Below are 21,634 nucleotides of genomic sequence, written 5' to 3'. Positions count from 1 at the left end.
ATTAGTGTGTGAATCCCCCCTCAAGCTAGCAGTTTTCCGACCAACCTAACACTGCCTCGATAGCATTAGCATCAGCAAATATTCTTTCATCCTTTCTATTTAAGTGTATCCCATCCCTGTAGAAGCAGTGGCTCCTATTAGCAAGCACAGATCACTCTAAGAAAAATTCTACCCTGTGAGCCTTGCACAATCTTTCCAGGGGCGAACTGATTGAGAACGCTCTCATCATATACTCCCTTCTATCGTGTCTGGGCAGAATTGAACCATCCCTGAAGTCCAAGTTCTCCTGAAGCAGCTCTGCTTGGTGCTGATCATTACCTACCCTATCGATCTTGTTATCATCATCTGCAAATTTTGACATGACTTTTTATACTTCCATCAATGTTATTTAAGAAAATCGGAAACAACAGTGGTCCCAGAACTGATCCTTTGGGACCCCAGTTCTAATATTATCTCAATTTGAAGATTAACCATTAATAACTCACTACATCCTACTCTACGATCCATTCTCTGAATTTTACCAGCGATTCCACCATATCTGAAAATTACTGAGAAGCTTTTGTGATGGACTGAATCAAATGTTTCACTAAAATACAAATAAACGATGTCAAAATTATTTCCTACATCCAGTGAATGAGTTGGACTATCAAAATAGGCAATAGTTTCATTAAACATGATTTGCCGTTAAAAACACTGTTGTGTGTGTGTATCCTTCAGAATTCCATTTCTAGTATTATATTGTGCTCTTTGTCATTGCCTCCATGATTTTTTATTACCACTGGAGTCAGACTACAGTTATTGACTTCACTCTTAGAATTGCTTTTATGTTTTAGGGATACACTAGCACTTTTCCAATCCAAAAGAATTTCTCCCAATTCCAAACATAGCATCATGATTCAATGCACTCTCCTGTCACCTCCCTCAAAATTACTGGTTATTACCAGCAAATTTCCAGGAGTGTTACTTGCCTTTAGGCTTGAAAGCTTTTCTAATAAACAATCTTCTGTTATATCAATATCATTAATTTCATACAGCTGAGCCTGAGATGAACAGCCTCTCTCCTCCATGATGGGTCTTTCATGTATAGATCGATGCAAAGTATCAGTTCAGTTCATCAGCAATGTAAAATGGGTTATCTAAGAGACTTTACTACATCCATTATGCAAGGGTCAGATATGATAGGCCTCTTTGTATTCATACACATGAAAAACTCCATTGCCTAATTCTCTGTTCTGTTAGCAAGTGGTTTCTCATACTCAGCCTCTGCCAGCCTAACCTTTTTAAATGTACTACTAGGGGGGTTCTGCCACCCCTGTTCACTTCACTCGCCAACCCCCAGCCAATATAAAATATACAAAAAAAATTTCTTGCTCAGCATCATTACTGAAGCCACTTTGGAAACAGTTTCCCTCACTGACTGACCGATTTGCTTACACCTGCCGCTCGAGCGGCTTATTGAAAGGTCTCGTACATTACTCTGTTCACAGTTCTCACATCTTTGAAACACCTTACACATTTCGCTTCGCATAACAATAATTTCAAATGAAACCTCTCGACATCTTGCGGTGAGACCCTATTCAACCGAGCGACCACTTTACACATTGTTACGTTGACGGCATTTATTTCCCCTTTGTCCTACGTAAAATGTAGAGGTATGATGAAGCAAGTCAAATCGTCTAGACCCCTTCTACATATATCGTATATGGGTAGCAATAATCCCAGATTAACATGCCAACTGTGTGGTACTGCACTCAAGGTTGTGAAAATCGAAAATGATCTGGGGGTAGTTGTACAATCAGATACAAAATTTTTTGAGCAATGAAAACAGGCTGCAGGAAAGCCCATGGAGTATTGTCAATGATATAACAGAATTTTGCAAGTAGGGATAAGGAGGTGATTATCTCACTGTACAAGGCAATGGCTTAGGCTGCATCTCGATTACTGCATACAGATCCAGAGGTGTCATTTTTGGAAGGATGTACTGTATATCTATTGGAATGGGTGCAGAGAAGGGCAATGAGATTTGTGAAGGGAACTAGAGGGTGGTCTTACCAAGAATGGCTTCAGTTCTGCAGACTGCAGCATCTGGAGACTAGGCATCTGCAAGGTGATCTGATTGAGGTGTTTAAGGCTTTGAATGGATTCAGTATTCAAAAGAGGAAGAATGCTGATGGCATTCTTCCTCTTCCTTTGCAGGTTTGCCTTCAGCTAATAGAGTGGTTGATTTTCGGAAAAACTCTTCTATCTGTTGTTGTGTAAGTGGGTAGTTAGAATAAATTAAAAGAACTACACAAATGATTTTAGAGGATGGCCGTACGATGCGGGAGGGTTTTTTTGGAGGATGATTTATAAGCTTGCCTTCTTGCATCTTATACTACTACTAATAATATTATTTGCTCTGTTAGAAAATTACTTGGTGATCAGCATTTAATGAATTGATAGTTCAAGAAGCTACAGCTGTTTGTGCAGAGCAAGGTTTCTCAAACTGGAATGCAATTCGTATCATCATCATCATCAAAACTACGGATAGCATTTCCAGTCTGTGGTAGAAGATCACCAATATACAAGAGATAAAGAGTAGGAGAAAGAACTGAATTTTGGGGAATACCAGCATTAGTGAAAAAGTTAGAAGACAGACAGCCATCTACCATCATTTCAGTGAGTGGCTGGAGAGAAAAACTGAATACCCAATTGCAAAAAATAGTCGGCAATCCATAAAATGAAAACTTGTTTAGAAGACCTTTATGCCAAACATGATGAAAAGCCTTATAAATGTCAAGAGCAACTGATCAAATTTCATCAAACTTTTCCACTCAATTTGTCCATGAATGGGTAACACAAAGCCTGACATAGCCGAGTGGTCAAGAGCAAGAGTGCATAGCACGCATTCCTTGAGTGGACCAGGGTTCAAGCCCGTGATTACTAAATATGATAAATATTTGTATTGACTATTTATTGTAAACTCTACTGACTTGGTTGTCGTGCCGGAGTATAAACAGAAAATTTATATATTTATTTATATATATCACCAGATCAACACTGATGGAATCCATACTTGTGATCATAAACCATATGGAAGCTTGAGACAGTTTAGGAGTTGGCAGATAATTGATTTCTTACCTTTACATACTCTTTCCATTACTTTGGAAAGATTAGGTAGGGGCAAGTGCAAAGGAATAACAACTGGATAGGGGGAGGAATTGTCACCCTTTTTAAGAACTTGATAGATATGAGTAAATGTCCAAGTAGGAGAAAAACACCAGTGGAATAAGAAAGTGTAAAAAGGTGACACAGAACAGGAGGGAGCTCAAGAATACTTTTGAATGGGGTCTAGAAGCCTGAGAGAGGTTTCGGATAAGAGCCCCAGATGCAGGAACAATATTACATGGTAGTGTACCAATATTGCGATTTGTACAGAGTGAGCAGTTGTTTAGAAGAAAAGTAATGCTGAAAGCAAAAGAGAAATCCCAGTTTTTTTAGCTGCAGAGGAAGCAATATTTGTAATGTGCTTATGCCAAGAGAGAATAGAAGCCAGGGTAATTCCCAACAGAGATATATAATTTAGTGTGTGTATATACATATATTCTAGTATACAGTAGTACAGTATTTTGCTATTCTTAGCACATCTTGCCAATACTCTGTAGCTACAAATAAGAACTCTTGGAATGTGTGCAAAATTTCCTAACCTTCAAGACCTCCTCAATGATATTGACAAAGGCCCTTTAACCACTTTTGTTCAAATGTATTACATCTCTACAAAGTAGATTTTTTCCACCTACCAAGGCGGATCATCCTAATAAAAATCCCCTCCCTCCAAAAAGCCTTGAGTTAATCCACAAGGCTTTCAGCATATAATCTCTCCCATCACATTGAAACCTTGATATTAAAGTTTGCTAATAATATAAAGGTTGGCAGGAGGATAGAAAATGACATAACTAAGGTATGACATTTTGATAAGACTGAAGATCAGTTGTTCAGCTGGTCTGACAAATGGCAGTTAAAGTATAATATAGAGTAATGCAAGATTTTATTTGGGGGGGGGGAAGCATCGGAATCTGATTATCTTATTACACTGAGGATGTATTAGCATTTGGAGAAACTGCTAGTTCAGGGGTTAGGGAAGTTAGTACAAGATTAGCTCAAGTCAGTGGCATGGGACAAAATTACATTTGCACCCTCTCCAAGATAGCGTTTGTGTTCCGCCACTAATTACCCTGACCACTGAAAGGGGAAACTGCAATGGAAATAAAATCCATCAACACTCTAGGACCATATGGGAAAACATTTATAACTAAACTATATTAACACTGTCAAAAGAAAAAAAGTTAATTTAAATATAGAGTAAAGAGTACAGTAAACAAATTAAATGAATTTGAGCATTTGAAGCAATGCTGATGTTGTTATGCTTACTGAGACATGGTTCTGTTAAGAAAGATACAAGATAAAGGATTTCGTTTTGGTGGATACTGTACAATAAAGAGTGATAGGGAAGGATGGAAGTAGTAGTAATAGAGGTATGTGATGCAAGAAGGCAAGTGTATTAGCTTATGTAACATCAGCCAAAAAAAAAAAAAAAAAATTTTTTTTTCACACAACCATTCCCTCAAAGTTTGTCCAGTTCCTCCTTGAATTTATTTAAGCTATCAACTTCCACAACAACAGATCGAAGTTTGTTCCAACAATTAACCACCCACAGGCTAAAGGCAAATTTCTGCACATCTATTCTATAACCGTCTTTCTTCAATTTGAATTTATGCACCCTCAGGTTCATAATCTGAGAAAACAGAAGAATACAACCAGAATTCAGCATGCTCAACTCATTCAAGGCCTTATACACCTCAGTCAGATCACCTTGCAGGTGCCTAGTCTCCAGCCGCTGCAATTTGCAGATATCAATCCTTTCTTGGTAAGAGGACCCCTTCGTTCTCCTCACCAATCTTGTTGCACTTTTCTGTACAAGCCTCTGCTCTAAAACTGCCTGAAGATAATGAGAATCTTCACTGAGTCATATCAAGGTAATGCAGACATTGAGTCAGCGTGTTGCGAAATGATTTTAGTAAAGGGAACACAACAGTAGGGGTATATTATAGGCCAAATTATTCTGAGGCATATGATAAAATCTGGTTATAGAATTTAAGTGAGTTAGAAAGTATTGCTGTTACATACTGCTGGCAACTTCAACCTACTTCATAGACTGAAATATGTGGAACAGAAATACACTATGTGGTAACAGGTTTTTGAACAAACTGGATGGCTGTTACTTCTCCCGACATGTCTGACAGTGCGAAAGAGACTAATATCCTAGATCTAGTTCTCACTACGGAGCCTAAATTTTAGTATCAAAAAACTCAACAGCGGAAGGACTAATAGCAGGCAGTGACCACAATACCATAAAATGGATTGTATCTAAAGGAACCTATGTAGTGAAAGATAAAGGTGAGAGATTCAATTTCAAGAGAGGGGGCCTATAATAGAATGACATATTTCTTAGGCTCAATTAACTGGAGCAACTATGGTATGGTGCCAGATAAAAACACACCATAGGAAACATTTAAGGGATTTATCCTGAAGGTGCCAACAAATATATTCATACCAGTGATTAAATGCCATAAATGTAAGAAGCCAAAATGGATGAGGTTAAGTATTTGATTGAGCAGAAGTAAGCATGGGACAATTACAGACAATCATCACGTGATTCCAATTTTTATGAGCAATAAGAGGATATGTAAAGTCACTGCTAGCATAAGATAGGCAAAATCTGATAATGGGAAAGCACTAGCCAAAAGTGCTAAGAATGGGGATAAGGAGTTCTCATATGAGAATACGAATAATGAGAGTAAATCTATTGTCCCTTAACTGGTTGCAGTGGAAGGTTCATAGAATGCTCAGCAGATATGTTGAAAAGATACTTCTTGCTGACATTTGAACCCCAAAACTCTGAAGAATGCTACAGTATTACACTGCTGTAAAATAAGTGATATAATGATCACAGACAAGAAATTGTTAGAAAATGCTAGCAAGACTAAAGGAGGACAATACTTCGGGAGAAGATGGTATATATATTCAGTTGAAATCAAAAAGGACAAATGAGTATATCAAATCATTATAAATGAGAGTGTCATTGGAATCTGGGAAAATTCTGTAGGACTGAAAAGTGCTAATGTCTCTCCAATCCAAAGGGGTGGTGCCAAGGAAGAAATGGGTAACTAAAGGCCAGTGAGTTTTACTTTTGTGGTAGGGTTCATAGAATTTAGGACCATCTCAACAAGAATGGAATCTTGAATAAACTGCAACATTGGTTTGTTAAGTGGAAATCGTGCCTGAGCAATCTAATGAGTTACTATGGTGTAGTCATTAAACAGTTGGATACTGATAACAAATTTGACATTATATATCTAGATTTGAGTAAAGTTTGTCATATGGTTCCTCATGGAAGCTGCTATATAAAGTGGAAGAAGATGGAGTTACTGGTAAGATCAAACATAGGAATACAGGCTGGTCAACTGATAGATTGTTTGTTTGTTTGTTATTTGGATTTTAGGAGCATTAGCAACTAAGGCCATATTGCTCCGGGAAATGCGATGGTCACTCCCTGACCTTTCCGCATCCTCCGTATTTGGTGGTGACAGGCTCGAACCCCGGTCTAATCAAGAAGCGTGTGCTATGCACTGCTGCTCCTTCCCACCTGGCTACAGAGGCGCCCTCAACTGATAGAAGACAGAGAATTATCATAAATGGTCAGTCTGTAGGGTGGACCAGCAAAATGGGTTGGATCCCACAAGGAACAGTATTGGGTCCCCTCCTATTTCTAATAAATGATATTGACAAGGGTATACATACAAGGTAGGCTGTCAAGGTTTGCTGATGTTTTTTTTTTTTTTTTTTTTTAAGAAAACCCCGAACAGAAGAGGTACTAAGTACTATAGGTTAGAACCTATAGTACTTAGTACCACGTGTGGGTTGGAGGTTGAGAAGATGAAAGAAGATATTTGTTGATATTAGACTTGAACTTCTGTAGATTGTAATTTTCAGAAAATATGTATGAAAGAAGGTTGTTCCAGAAAATGGAAGTTGAATGAATAAATGTTGAAGAAGAAAAGTTGGTTCTTTGAGTTTGAAGTTGCAGTCATTAATATAAAGGACATTGACTGGTTGAGGCACATGTTGGGCTGCTTTGAAAGAGAGAGCAGGAATTATAGAAACCAAAATCAAAAGAACAGTGCCAATGGAAATATTTATAGAAAAGGCATATGGCAGAAACAGAATATCTATGAGACAGAGTGGAGAGGCTCTCTTAGAGATGAGTCATTAATTAACCTAACTGCCCTCCTTTGAATGGATCTAGAAGCCCGAGAGAGGTTATGAGTGCAATGACCCAGATGTGGGAACAATATTCCATGGTAGGGTGGATTTGCGATTTGTACAGACTGAACAGCTGTTTGGAAGAAAAGTAATGTTGAGAGAGAAAGAGAAAACCCAGTTTTTTAGATGCAGAGGGAGTAATGTTTCTAAAGTGCTTATGAAAAGAGTAGAAGTCAGGGTAATCCCCAATAGAGATAAGATAAATAATCTTGCACAGAAATCAGAGTGTCATTGGTGATAAGCATAGGAGCAGAAGAATCATTTTTGTGAGATATAGCACAGGACTGAGTTTTAGAAGGATCAAATCAACAAAGTTATCTTTGCCCCGCTGGAGAATCAGCTGGAGAAAAGCATTTAAGGAATTGGTAGGGGATATTCGAATAGGTTGAAGCTGTTTGAGTAGGTGTAGTGTTGTTTGAGTAAGTGTAGTGTTGTGTTTCATTGTTCTTCTGGCCATTTAGCTGCTAGACCCCTGCTGAGGCCCAATGTTGTCCACACTATGCCTTGTGAAGGCAGACCAGGTACCAAGTAATTTGAACTGGAAGGTGGAATGCAATGTGCTATCATCAGCAAAACTATGGATAGGATTTATGGTCAATGGAAGAAAGTCATTAATATACAAAAGGAAAAGAGTGAGAGAAAGAACTGAACCCCGGAGAAGACCAGCATTAGTGGAGAAATTAAAAGACAAAGAGCCATCTACCATAACCCACAGTAAGTGGTCAGAGAAAAAACTGGATACCAAATTATAAAAAACAGTTGGCAAACGATAAGATGGAGGCTTATTTAGATGACCTTTATGCTATACATGATCAAAAGCCTTTGAAATGTCAAGAGAAAAACCTTTCCATTGAATTTGACCATAGATGGGTAAAATAAGTCAGAATATCACCAGTGGATCGATACTGACGAAATCCATACTGGCGATCATTGGTCAGATGGAAGGTTTCTAGATATTTTAAGAGTTGGCCGCTAATTGATTTCTCCATTACTTTAAAAAGAGTAGAAATAATTGCAATGGAACGATAATTGAACGGGAGGTATTTTGTCACCCTTTTTAGAAACCAGCTGGATATGAGCAAATTTCCAAGCAGAAGGAAAAACACTTCGGAACAGGGAAGTAAAAAAAGGCAATACAGAACAGGAGTAAGTTCAGTAGCACAGGTTTTGAGAACAAGTGGAGAAATACCATCAGGACCTGGAACTTTCTTAGCATCAAGATTCATCAAAATAAATTCTGACATCTTTTTGATGGAAGACTTCAGAAGGAATTGAATGGAGTTACTGAGAATGGTGGGAGGTGGTTTACCAAGATCATTAATACACAAATTAGAAGAAAAATAGGATGCTAGCAGGTTGGTTTTATCCTTGGCTGAAGTGGCAATAGAACTATCTGGTTTTGACAGAAATGGGCAAAAGTTGCCTTGGCAAGAGACCAGAATGCTCAGCTACCATTTGGGCAAGAAGCAAGTTTTCTACTCTTAGTCTGTTCAAAATTTAGTTTGGACTGATTAATAACTGCTTTACAATTGTTAAGCTTTGGTGTAAGCAGAAAATGAAACTGAAGATTTGGAAACAAGCATTACGATATGTAACGTTCTTCACTTGAACAGCCTTAGCACATTTATGGGAAAACCAAGGTTTAGATAAAGGACGAGATTTCAAGGAGTGTGCAATAAAGGATGCCATCCCTACAAGAATAATTTCACTGACACAATCTGAGCAAATATTGACATCCGAAGCTTTGAAAGAGTAATCTGACCAAAGAAAAGAAACCTTGCAGATCATCCCAGTTTGCTCTTGTAATGCCAAACAACACGAGGTTGGGAATGGCCATGAGAGAAAGCTCCACTGGAGAAGAGACCATCACCAAGTTATGATCTGTGGAGCCTAGAGGACAACTCACCTCAGCCGTGTACTTGGAAGGGTTCTTTATGAGAAAAAGACCAAGTTTGTTATCTGTGTGGTTAGGATTGTCTGGTAGGTAAATGAACAATCTGTGCAAGGTCATTAGTAATTGCAAAAGCCTCAGCATCTCGACTAGCGGGTTAGTGCGACTAGAAAACGAAAGTCAGCAGGAGGAATGAATATTAAAATTCACCAAGGAAAATTACCCCTCTGTTTGGAAATTTTAAATGGAGAAAGTCAAGTTTCAAAGAGTTCCAAGTGATCAGTGGAGTTGGCAAAACAACAGAGGCATCAAATGAATTTGACAGAATGTGGTAGAGTGATTTTAATCCAAAGAAGATCTAAAGGACGAGATTCCAAATTACTAAGTCTCTGACAGGGAATATCAGAACAGGCACCACATTTCAGGCAGAAGGAATCATATAGCAAATAATTTGGACAACCGAGATGAGCAGTGGTTGAATCAACCTATAACTGGGATTCTGTCAGAAAAAGTACATGGCATTCGGTAGACTAAATGGAAATGGACATTACTGAGATTAGAACTGAGGCCACATATATTTGTGAAATGAAGAAAGTGTTTGGGAGGTTTAGATCTTTTTCAGATATGTTTTCTCTATTAGGTTGACAATTCATTGTGTATTCAGTAGTAAGAAAATGTGGTGGGGCATGCTATATGAAGTAATGAAATTTTTCATATGGCACACACATGGCAAGAATATACCTAGCTCCTCGATATTACCCCCACAAACACACTACTCTGACTACCTCCAGTCACTATCTGTCAAGATAGTGACTGGAGGGAGTCAGAGTAGTGTGTTTGTGGGGGCAATGTAGAGGCAGTGAGATTGTACACTAGCTGATCTGGAAGCTTCCTAGAGTAATCAATAGGTTTACAGTCTTGTGTACTAACTAGTGCCTGGCCTGCGAACACCTGTACCCTTAATTTTAATTCAGGATTTCGCATGGGGGTTATACCCAGGGTTCTTAACAGTCCCACCATCGTGAAGGTACAAGCAGAGTACAGTCTTGTTTTTTTTTTTGTTAGTCATTGGCGCATCGCCTTCTGTGGCCATAATGCACCTCCCAAAGTCTTTGCATTTTACTCTGATCCAGGTCCGAGGCGGGATTTGAACCCACGACTTTTGGGTTGCCAGGTAGGCACTTTACCCACCTGGCTAGCCCGGTCGGCAAGAGTACAGTCATTCCTCGATTTGTGTGATTTCGCTATTGTGTGGTCAGGTATTTACTACCAAAATTTTAGATTTAGATTGTGTGGAGAGTTTTGCTATCTGCGCGATCTTTGTTTACGAAGCTTCAAAAATAGGAATGCAATAAAAAAAAAATACTTATGTTTTTTTACATGATTGAAGATTTTGTTGAAGAAAAATACATTTCACCATAATAACAGAATCCCACAGAATTCCAGCTGCAGGTATTATTGCAAATGCAATAAGATTGAGTTTACTACCCATTTATAATTAGATGTACTAACAGAAAAGCCCAATAAACCGAAAAGTGCAAATTGTTTTATGATTGTGACCTCCAGAAATGTGCTTTAGAAAAATATCACAAAAGCATTCGAAACTGATTCTTATAACCAAACATAGCAATAAATGGTGGTGTGTTTGTCCGGTTATTTTTGAAACAACTTCCTCATTCGGGAATCCCCTTCATCAGTTATCCTACGTTAGCTGTTCGGACAGAATCTTTTTCTGGTTTGCGCAACATAAAGTGTTTTAATCAGTAAGCATTGCTTTTGCTGATTTAATATTTCTTGTCTATATAAAGTGTGTGTTTAATTAGTGCCTAAAATGAAGAAAGCTACAACAAAAAAAAAAACTTTAAGTTTAGAAGAAAATTTAAAAATCATTAAGGAGTTAGAAAATGGCAAAAAGGGTGAGAGGTGGCATTGGCCAAGAAATACAGCATAAATGAATCTAGCATCCGACAAATTAGGGAAAATACTGAGAAAATTAAAAGTTCAGTTATCTCTTCCACATCATTGGCTGCAAAAAGAACAACAAAAGTGAGAAATCTGTTAATAGAGAAAACTGAAAAATTACTTTCTTTCTGGATAGATCTTAATCAAAAGAGAATGCCTCTTAGTTCAGATATTATTTGCGCCAAAGCTCTGCAAATTTTTAATTGCTTACAAGAAGAAGAAGCTGGTCCATCCAATGCAGATGTTTTTCAGGCCCAGTAAGGCTTGGTTTGAAAATTTTAAAAAATGTCAAAGTCTTCACAATCTAAAATTAATGGGTGAAGCAGCCAGTGCAGATAAGGAAGCTGCTTCTTTGTAAACGAAAACTTTCAAAGATGTTATTACGACAGAGGGCTATCTAGCAAGTCAAGTGTTTAATGCTGATGAGATCGGCTTATTTTGGAAGCACATGCCAAGCCGAACATTCATTTCAAAAGAAGAGAAAACTGCTCCAAGTTTCAAAGCTGCAAGAGACAGGTTAACACTTTTGTTATGTGGCAATGCAGAGGGCGACTTTAAAGCATAAAATGCTGCTAATTTATATGTCAGAAAATCCTCATGCTTTTAAAGGAATATCAAAAAGCTCTTTACCAGTTCATTGGAAATCAAGCAAAAAAGCCTGCATGACAGCTAAAATCTTCGAGGATTGGTTTTTAAATTGCTTTTGCATCGAAACAAAAAGATATTGCCTGAAGAAGAACGTAGTATTCAAAATCTTGCTCATTCTTGACAATATGCCCAGTCATCCTTCACATTTGTCTGATCTGCACCCAAATGTGAAAGTTACATTTCTTCCAGCGAATACAAGTTCGTTAATTCAGCCGATGGACCAAGGTGTTATAGCTTCCTTTAAACTTTATTACCTAAGATCTTTTTTACAATTGGTAGAAGCTACTGATGGACTAGGCAGTCTTTCAATTCAAGATTATTGGCAGAATTATAACATTCTTGATGCTGTAAAAAATATTGAATTCGTGTGGGGTGAAGTTAAGAATTCAACAATGAATGCAGTGTGGAAAAAGTTGTGGCCACAATGCTGCACTAAAGAAGCCATGGTCGAAAAGCCGAAGGAAGTTGAGATTGTGAGAATTGGCAAAATGATTAGCGGAGAGCGATTTGAAGAACTGGAACCAGCAGATATTACAGAAGTACTTGAATTGCATAGAGAATAATTATCAGAGGACGATATTTTTTCACTATCTGAAGAAGATGACAAAAACAAAGATGCACACAAAAATTTGACTGTGAAGAGACTAGCTGAGTTTTTAAGACTTGCAAATCAGCTTAGCCAAGAAACTCTGGATATGGATCCTAATTTGGAGAGGAGTTTAAATTTTCGCAGAACTTTATCATTAGCTTTAGTTCCTTATGAAGAAATTTATAGAGGAAAAACAGCGTGCTTCTAAGAAACAATTTTAACAAATTTTTTTCAAAAGGTGCCAGACACTGTTGCAAGTTTATTACAGGAAAACAGCAATGAAGAATTAAAAATTTAGAGGTAAGTATTAGCAAGATTAATTTTATGGACATGTTTCTAATTTTTTTTCTTTTTTTCTTACCAAATGAAGACAATATTTTTCAATAAAATTTTTTTTTGCACATTTTTTTTAATATGACATGATGAGGGTTCCAGGTACGGAACCCTCGTTATATCATATAAACTATGTTTTTCATTGTGCGTTGTTTGTCACAGACCGACCAGACTTCGCCGAAATGATGTCCACTTGACTTGAATGACACCCAAATATCAGTTCCACCAGCGTTTTAGACTCCCACATAGCCAACACAGCTAGACAATATCTGGGAGAATGTCTGCAATGCCCTCAATGACTGATTTGAGGGTGAGCAGGGTTAACCATCTAAGCTAGCCATGTTGTTTCAAAAATATTTGGATCAGTTGCATATATAACCAGAAAAATAGCAACTGTGATCAAAAGAATGGCTTAGAAGGTGTGGACTGCAAAGTTTGATTGCCAAGCATATAAAGAGAGATGTAACTGAGGTTACTAGGGAACTAAAGGGATTGAGTAAAATGAATGAGGAAGGGCTTTTCTCCCTCGAGATAGAAAAGACCTCCCTCCTTTTCTCCCTGGTTCATCTCAGGGAACCAGGGAACACATAAAATCTCAGGGAATAACAGAAGATGATCTAATGAAGTTCACCCATGGATAGCAGGTTGTCAAACACTGGAAGTTGCCTAACAATATGGTGGAGGCAGTGAGTCTGCCTAAGTTTAAAGCAGAATTGGCAGATTTACTTGTAGGAATGGTAATACAAATAATGTTATCATTCATATAATGTTATCACTGTTATGAAGTCTCACCCATATGTATACATAAACATAGAAAAAAACTGTTTACTGTAATCAATGCTTCAATTTTTGTTATTGCTTTTTTGTCTTATCATGGTTTATGCACGTGCGGTGAAAGTAATTATTATTATTATTATTATTATTATTATTAGCCATGTGGTGCAAGGAAGCCTGAGGCTTATGCTGCACCAGCCAAAAAAAATTTCTGAGTTACCCTGTGTGTGTGTGTGAGAGAGAGAGAGAGAGAGAGAGAGAGAGAGAGAGAGAAGTAGAAGGAAATCACCAAGAAAGAGAAGAATGATGATATCCAGCTGAGGACCCTGGGTGGGCCAAACCCATACTCACCAGATGTGAGCCCCTGGGGTTAAATTATGTATGTAACATCCTAATTTGTTCTTGAATTCCAACATTTTGTGTGGATAGTTACTGATATTGCTTCACATGTTTCAAATGGTGGCTGTTGGTGTCACTATTCCATAAAAAAAAATACGGTATCTGCATCCTTCCATCTGACTGTTTTAGAATAGAGCATTAACCTTCTTTTTTTTTTTTTTAATTTTTAATTTTAATATTTTCTTCATTTATCTTTAATGGTTTGTATGGATTTCCAGAAACTTTATGAAATTTTAAGTTTCATTGATAAATTTTTCAAAGAAACAGTGGACAGTAAAATTAATGTATTTTATATTGCTTAATTTTAATGTTTTCTTTCTGTCACTTATACTTTTTTATATACAAATTTCTGCTCTGTATCATTAAACAAACCTGCATTGGTTATTGATAACAATAACCAACTGGTTAACAATTGGTTACTGCTATCAATCAATTAACATTATCAATTAAGCTATGCCCCAAAGTAATTCCAATAATTGCCATTCATTGTAGTATGAATATTGTTTTATTTGAAAGAAAATTGAGCCACGCTGAGAGAATACAGATACAGCAATACCCCACATAGCACTGATAATTGGTACTGAAACTGTTCCATGTTATGTGAAACCGTACTGATTGAGGTATAATTATAATGGGTTTTAAATGAATGCGTGCCAGAGAAACAGTCTATAAACAAATTATAATAAATCTATAAACAATTTACACTTGATAGCCAATTAAAAAGATTTGAAATAAAAAATATTGCAAAAATTTTATTAATGAAAAGGTAACAACATGACAGATGAGAAAAAAGCTTTGTTTATTTAGGTATTTCAATAATAAAGTCTGGTGAAGTAGTCTCTTTTTCTTGGCACTGAATTCCATCTTGTAAAATTTGTTGTATCTTGATGCTGCATTCAACATCGGGATCTCTATTCATAATCACCTCACAGCCCATGTCAATCCCCACCCCCAAAATCTTTCTCCAATTCTGTTGAAAATTCTTTTGGTTCCACTTCAGAATTGTTTTCCTCTTCTGCATATGCAGTTTGCTCATCAATTTCAAGGAGAGTTGCATCCTCTAAGTCATTTGCATGTGAGTCAGTGCAGTCACGTACATTGGCAATGTCCAAAGTTTCGAATCCCAAGTCTCTTCCAATCTTCACAACATCTCCGGTAATTGTCTGAATTTGCGATTCAAAACCAGCAAAATCATTTGCCAAATGGAGCAAAACATGCTGCCAAACAGAATGCATGTTGGTGGCAGTGATTTCTAGCCAAGATGCAAATTTATAGTTTTGATTGTACCCCCTCTAAGGGTAAAAAATAAATTGTGAAATGAAAAGTGTGAAAAGCTATCACATCATCTCGTCAGGATGGAATTAAGAATACTGAACACTGTTGCACTTTGCTGCTGACTGCCCGAAGGGAGCTATTGGCACATGTGCATGTGAGACAATAGAGTTGGCAATGCAGCACATATTTATACGTACCTAGGCTATGACAATGCAGCACATATGTAGAGTAAGTGTCTAAGCTATTGAATGAGTTTTAATATGTACAGTAAATTTTCGACTTAAACTTAATTGAAAACCATGTTATAGTGAAACCCATGCTGTTTGAAGTTGTGCAAAGCGAGGTATTGCTGTACGTGGTTCATTAAACACATAAAAATGATTAAAGTAGTAAAATAAATATATAAACATTGATAGCTTTCGGACATAAGTTGCCCTTCCTCAGTTTGAAGCATTAATACAAACTTAAAGAATGCATAGCCGGTATGATGGTCATGCAAGGTGAACCATGCGACACAGGTGTAGATAACAATTAGCAGCTGGAAGTAGAGGTTTGTGGTTGTAACTGCAAAGCTCAGGTTTGCTGCATGCGCCAACATCGATCATTCAGAAGGATGGCTGCCTCAGTGATGGGATGGACATGACCTCCTCTGTTCCAGTTAAAGGAATCATGACAACATGAGATGTGTAGTGATTCTATCCAACATGCTGATAGTAGTGATGAGATTGATCAATAATTGTAATGCCATGGTTGATGTTGTGCAGGGTAGACCAGAAGTGCTCCGTGATCGCTGAGTGTTCTAAATCAGCAGAGTGAATTGCTCGCTTGCTCAGAAACCCAATCCTTGAGCGTTCTGCCAGATTCGCCAACATAGCAGCCAGTGCAATCCCTGCAGGAAATGTGGTACACCAAACCGTTCCGCAATGGACGAGGGAAATCGGTGTCTTTGCCCTCGAAACGAGGGACTCCAGTTTCCTACCTGGAAGCTGCAAGCACTTTATCCCATAACTCTGTAAGACCTTCGAGAGTTGCTGTGACAAATTCGGGTAGTATGGGATAAAGGCGGTCAAGGTGGGGTCATTGCTACGACCTCGACCACCTTCATCCCATACTATCCAAACTTGTCACAAATAGCCTTTACCCTCAAAACTGCGGTCCCTCGTTTTGAGGGTAAAGAAACAGATTCCTCCCCCCCATTCTGCGGAGCAGTTTGGTGAACCTGGCAGAAGGCTGAAGGACCGGGTCTCTAAGCATGAGAGAGCAATCCACTCCGCTGATTTAGAACACTCAGTGATTACAGTGCACTTCTGGTCAACCCAGCACGACACTGATCCACGGTGCAACGTTACAATTATTGACCAATCTTGTCACTATGTCAGCTTGTTTGGTTAGAATCACTAAACATCTCATGTTGACATGATTCCTTTAAACAGAACAGAGGAGATCGCACCCATCCATCACTGAGGCAGCCATCCTTCTGAATGACGGACATTGGCACCCACAGCAAACTTCAGCTTTGCAGTTACAACCATAAACCTCTACTTCCAGCTGCTACTTTTTGCCTGCACCTGTGTCGCACGGGTCACCTCGCATGATCACCATACCGGCTATCTATTCTTTAATTGTGTATTAACACTTCAAACTGAGGTAGGACAACTTATGTCTGAAAGCTATTCATGTTTATATATATATTTATTTTACTACTTTAACCATTTTTAAGTTAATAAACCACGTATCTGTATTTCTCAGCGTGGCTAAATTTTCTTTCAATATGAATCCTGAGAGCAGAGGCCTCTTTTATTTTGTTTTATTTGAATTTTTATTATTTTATTTATTTATTTTTAGCTAATGTAGAAAAAATTCACTTCCTTAATACTTGGGTAGTAACAAACTGAAGGCATTTGATAATGAAAAATACTTATTCAATATGAATGACCTGAAGGGCAGTGTCAATAAATGAATAAACAATTCCTAAAATAAATACACTACATGCATTAGAAAGATAAATTTAGAAAAATTTTTAATTAAAGTTATATTTAGGTAGGTCAAACAATTTGAAACTCTTTGGTTCCCTTGTCAGTGGGCAATAACAAATAAAAATATAAAATTTCAACAAACACATGTTGATGCTCAGATGAAACTAAGAAAGAAAGAAAAACAAATCACAAGTCTGTACAGTTCCACAACAAAGAAATTATGAGCTCTGATTGAACTGTTATGAGCTCTGATTGAACAATCCCTTAGGCTTTTCAAGAGAGATTTACAAGAGAGCTGAATAAAACTTTTGACAGATAGATGTCTTATATGGCAGGTGAAATGCAGTGTAATCTATATCAAGCATTTAATTATCAATGAAGAATCAATGCATGGGGGGGGGGTAAATGTGGTGAGAGGGCTGATTTGCATTAAGTTTTATTAGTCCACATTATGGCCAAGGAACAGAAACCAGGCTGCCCCATGAGTCACTTTATTTCCCTGGAGGGGAAAAGAACTAGAATTTTATAAATAGTTCTTTCTTTCCAGGTTCTCAGTAAATGAGAACCTGGAAAGTAAATGACTGAAATATTAACAAAATACGAGGGTAATTCAAAAAGTAAATTACACTTGACCATTATAACCCAAGAGACATTTATTGAGGTATGTAACATTATGCAATAGAAAGAACATACCTTGCACTACTTTTCCACATAGTCACCAACTCGGTGACTATGTGGAAAATACTGGTGACTATGTTGGTGACTACCTGATGACAGAAATCCACTCCTTGGTCATTCAGCCACCATCGAACTGCTGTTTGCACCTGCTCATCGTTTGTAAATTGTTGTCCCCCTAGATATTCTTTCGGCTTGCCAAAGATGTGACAGTCACAAGGCAAAAGATCAATCAGGGCCATACGGCAGATGTTGCCATACCTCCCATCCAAAACTTTGTAGCCTTCCTTTTCAATCAGCATCTGTCAAAATTCTGTGTGACCACTTTCAAACTGCTGGCAGCACTTCACAATGGCTGGACGTGACATTGCATTTTCCCCACAAAAATCATACTGTTCTGCGTACCTCGAACTTGGAGTAACATTCTAGATGACGTGCCAGTATGAATGCTTGCTGCTACACAACTATTACCACTACATCAACGAAACTCACCTACCAGGGGGTGCACGATATGAACTCCATTCCGCACAGGTGCCACATTTGTTGCACAATTATAATAAGATGGCGGCAGGTGTAACCTGTTTTTTTAATGCCCCTTGTAGTTTAGTATCTTTTTTTTTTTTTTTGGAATTGTTGGCGCATCGGCTTCTGAGGCCATAATGCACCACCCAAGTTTTTTTTGCAGTACTTTGATCCAAGCCTGAGGCGGGATTCGAACCCGCGACCTTTGGGTTGCCAGGCAGGCACTTTACCCACCCGGCTAGCCCGGTCAGCAGTTTAGTATCTGCCCAGAGCTAATTTGAATGGTGTTTCTCTGGGTGAGGTTTCCTTAAGTGACACCAGTTTCTAAAAGCAACTATAAGGTCTTCATACCTCTTCTGCTCACACTCTAAATGGAACAAATATGCTTGCATGCCATCTGTGAGACATTTTTTTTGTTTTAATTATAGAAAAATAAATAATTTTAACTTATTTTTCAGTAAATTGAAAACTGTGTTCTATTCATTTTGAATTACTAAATTCAATTACAAAATGTCACATGAATTAAAATTAAACAAATTGTCAAATATAAATTGGCATAAACCAATAATAATAAAGAATATTTATATTGTATTCTTTAGAATTTAGTCATTCATCCCATGAATTGAAATACAGCTGCTCATGTGGCATTTGGTATAAGCTGTCTGTATTAATGTCAGCTTTAGCTGCTCACATTTAGTTTCTGCAAAAATGAAACTAAAATGAAACTAATGAAACCAAAGTTCTACAGCAAGATTAGACAGCTCTCACTGACATTTCACACATGCTATTAAATATGAGACTTGAGTACAAGAATGATAGGTGCTTTTGCTTGCCTAGTGCCAGTTAAACATCAAACAAAAAATGGATTTTTCATAATTCATTGTATATGGAAATGAAAACAATATATAATTTAGAGACTACTGAGTTGGGTTGGGAGGTAGACAGGAGGATTTCATTTCATTTACAAATTCTAAAATAAAAAACCAAGAAATTTGAAAAAGTGTTATCTGTCAGATGTCATCTCAGCAACATGGATTAAATAGCATCCAGACAAATTTGCACCCTGGGCATTCATTCATCCTGTACCTATTTGGATCACACACTTCTTTTTATTTCCTGCAGGACCATCTTACATCTATTGTATACCAAGGTCTGACCAAGGGCTATTCAGTCTGAATGTGCTTACTTATAAAAGTGTCAGAATCGTTAAAAATTAATAAATGTTAATGGTCACACTTTCCAAAATAAATCTTACAGCTTATATTTTAACTATGGGATACAAACTAAGGGTCACTTTGTAAAATACAATAATGTACCAATGTGTACTATTTGGGAGGCATTAAGCAATCCCAATAGCAACATTTAATTTTTGCCAATGTCATTATGTAGCCACACCTAATTTTTGATACAAAGAAAGAATAACATGTATGAGACAGCTTTCTAGGCTCTATCAGAAACGTTTAATGTTATACAATCCAAATTCCAAATCCTAGCCAGCGGGTGGTTGATTGATGGAACAAAGTTCCATCTGTCGTTGTAGAAGTTGATAGCTTAAACAGATTCAAGGCAGAACTAGACAAACATTTGGAGCGAGTGGATGGGTGTATGTTTTTTTTTTTTTTTTTTGACTGATGCTATATAAGCTCGCTTTCTTGCATCATATGCCGTTGCTAATGCTATAACGCTGCGTCACAACTAAATATCACCATCTCACCAAGAGTACCGTTACAGACACTACCCTACTCAGATAATCTACCATTTTAGCGAATATATCGAATGCCACATAAAAAACAATATTATCCACAAATAATTGTTTGTAGGCAATGAACACACCGCCAATTTTTTTTAAAATTTTTTCACTGAGGGGGGATGGGGCGTATGTTATGAAGGCGCCTATTGGTCTAGTAAAAGTCACGAGGTAATGAAAAAAGGAATCTAGTCTAAAACACAGGGAGGGAACATCCCTTTCCGATGTCTATTTCTGACGGTGAATTTCTGATTAATCTGCAAATAGCAGGTGAATTATAGTTATCCTATATTACGTAGGATAACTATAATTAACACACTAACAAGCTAAACATGATTACTTAACTAAAAGGCAGTTATAACCAACAACGCACAAAGAATAAAAATACCTATTTCATCGCCATGTCCCATTGAACACAGAACATGAAGCAAATCAGGAGATAAAATCCTTGGTACACCTTTCAGGCCCATTTCCCGAATATAACGAAGATAGCCTCAAGTAAACAAATCACCTGTTTTTAAACACTTTCAACTATCCGCCACATTCAACGCATAATTACATGCGATTTCCGTATATTCTCGTGACGTTAGTATCGCACAATAGTATTCGATTAACTACATTATGAAATGTATAGAGAATACTCTAAATAAATAACTGAATTTTAAAATAGCAATAAAATCGCTTGTAGATTTTTCTCAAATAATTTAAATTATTAAATTAGCGGAGTTTACTTGACGACGTTCAACAGGTATTTCTCAAGGTCACAACTGTGAGAAGGTGTTTTGAGGTAAAGCCCACACCAAATGGCACGAAGAGTCAAAAAATATTGATTTATCAAAATTTCATTGAAGTATCGCAGAAGTTCATTGGAATTTTTTCATCCATTTATACCATGTTTCGAACGTTCTGGAAAAAAAATTTCTTGTAAGTATGATCATATAATATTGCTTTGCATTCTTGTATCGTTCTTCTCTAATATATATATATTTATTTATTTACTTGTGGGGTAAACCTAAAAAAATTAGGGAGCTCGAAAAAAGGGGATAAAAATTGAATTACGTTTACAAGATTGATTTAGAATATGAATACGCAAATAAGTTGAATCAGCACACAACTAAATGTAAATTAATACAAACTTAAATAAATATTTTCTTTTAAAAATATGTAATTAAATAAACTATTAATTAAATCGCGAATAAGTAAAATACTACTAATAAGTAACTAATAACTCGGGATTTTTTTTTTTTTTTTTTCTTTTGGCTGGTGCAGCATAAGTCTCAGGCTTACTTGCACCAATGGCTAATACAGTAATAATAATAATAACTGGCCTTATTTACCCCTTGGAAGCGTAATAAGCGCTATTTTCATAATATTCATCGCCTATTAAAATAGTGTTATAATTAAATTAATATATTTTAATTGTTATTATATTAATATAATATAAAAATTCCCTCAGTGAAATGTTTAATGAAATAGTTAGG

General features: G+C 37.1%; 2 protein-coding genes across 2 annotated transcripts in view; one reads left to right on the top strand and one right to left on the bottom strand.

Moving 5' to 3' along the window:
* Positions 1-20,683, bottom strand: part of LOC150078336 (fucose mutarotase-like) — a 126,432-nt gene extending 105,749 nt beyond the window's left edge. The window contains exon 1 of the mRNA XM_090384535.1: positions 20,542-20,683. Coding sequence (XP_090240661.1) covers positions 20,542-20,623 — 82 coding nt within the window. The 5' untranslated portion in view covers positions 20,624-20,683. The remainder of the gene's footprint in view (positions 1-20,541) is intronic.
* Positions 1-21,634, top strand: part of LOC150078335 (uncharacterized) — a 66,846-nt gene that overhangs the window by 18,406 nt on the left and 26,806 nt on the right. The window lies entirely within an intron of this gene.

The sequence above is a fragment of the Mastigoproctus giganteus genome, chromosome 11, assembly GCF_048544385.1.
Source record: "Mastigoproctus giganteus isolate SK-2022 chromosome 11, ASM4854438v1, whole genome shotgun sequence".
Lineage (NCBI taxonomy): Eukaryota > Metazoa > Arthropoda > Arachnida > Uropygi > Thelyphonidae > Mastigoproctus > Mastigoproctus giganteus.
This window is presented reverse-complemented; position numbering and strand designations above follow the sequence as displayed.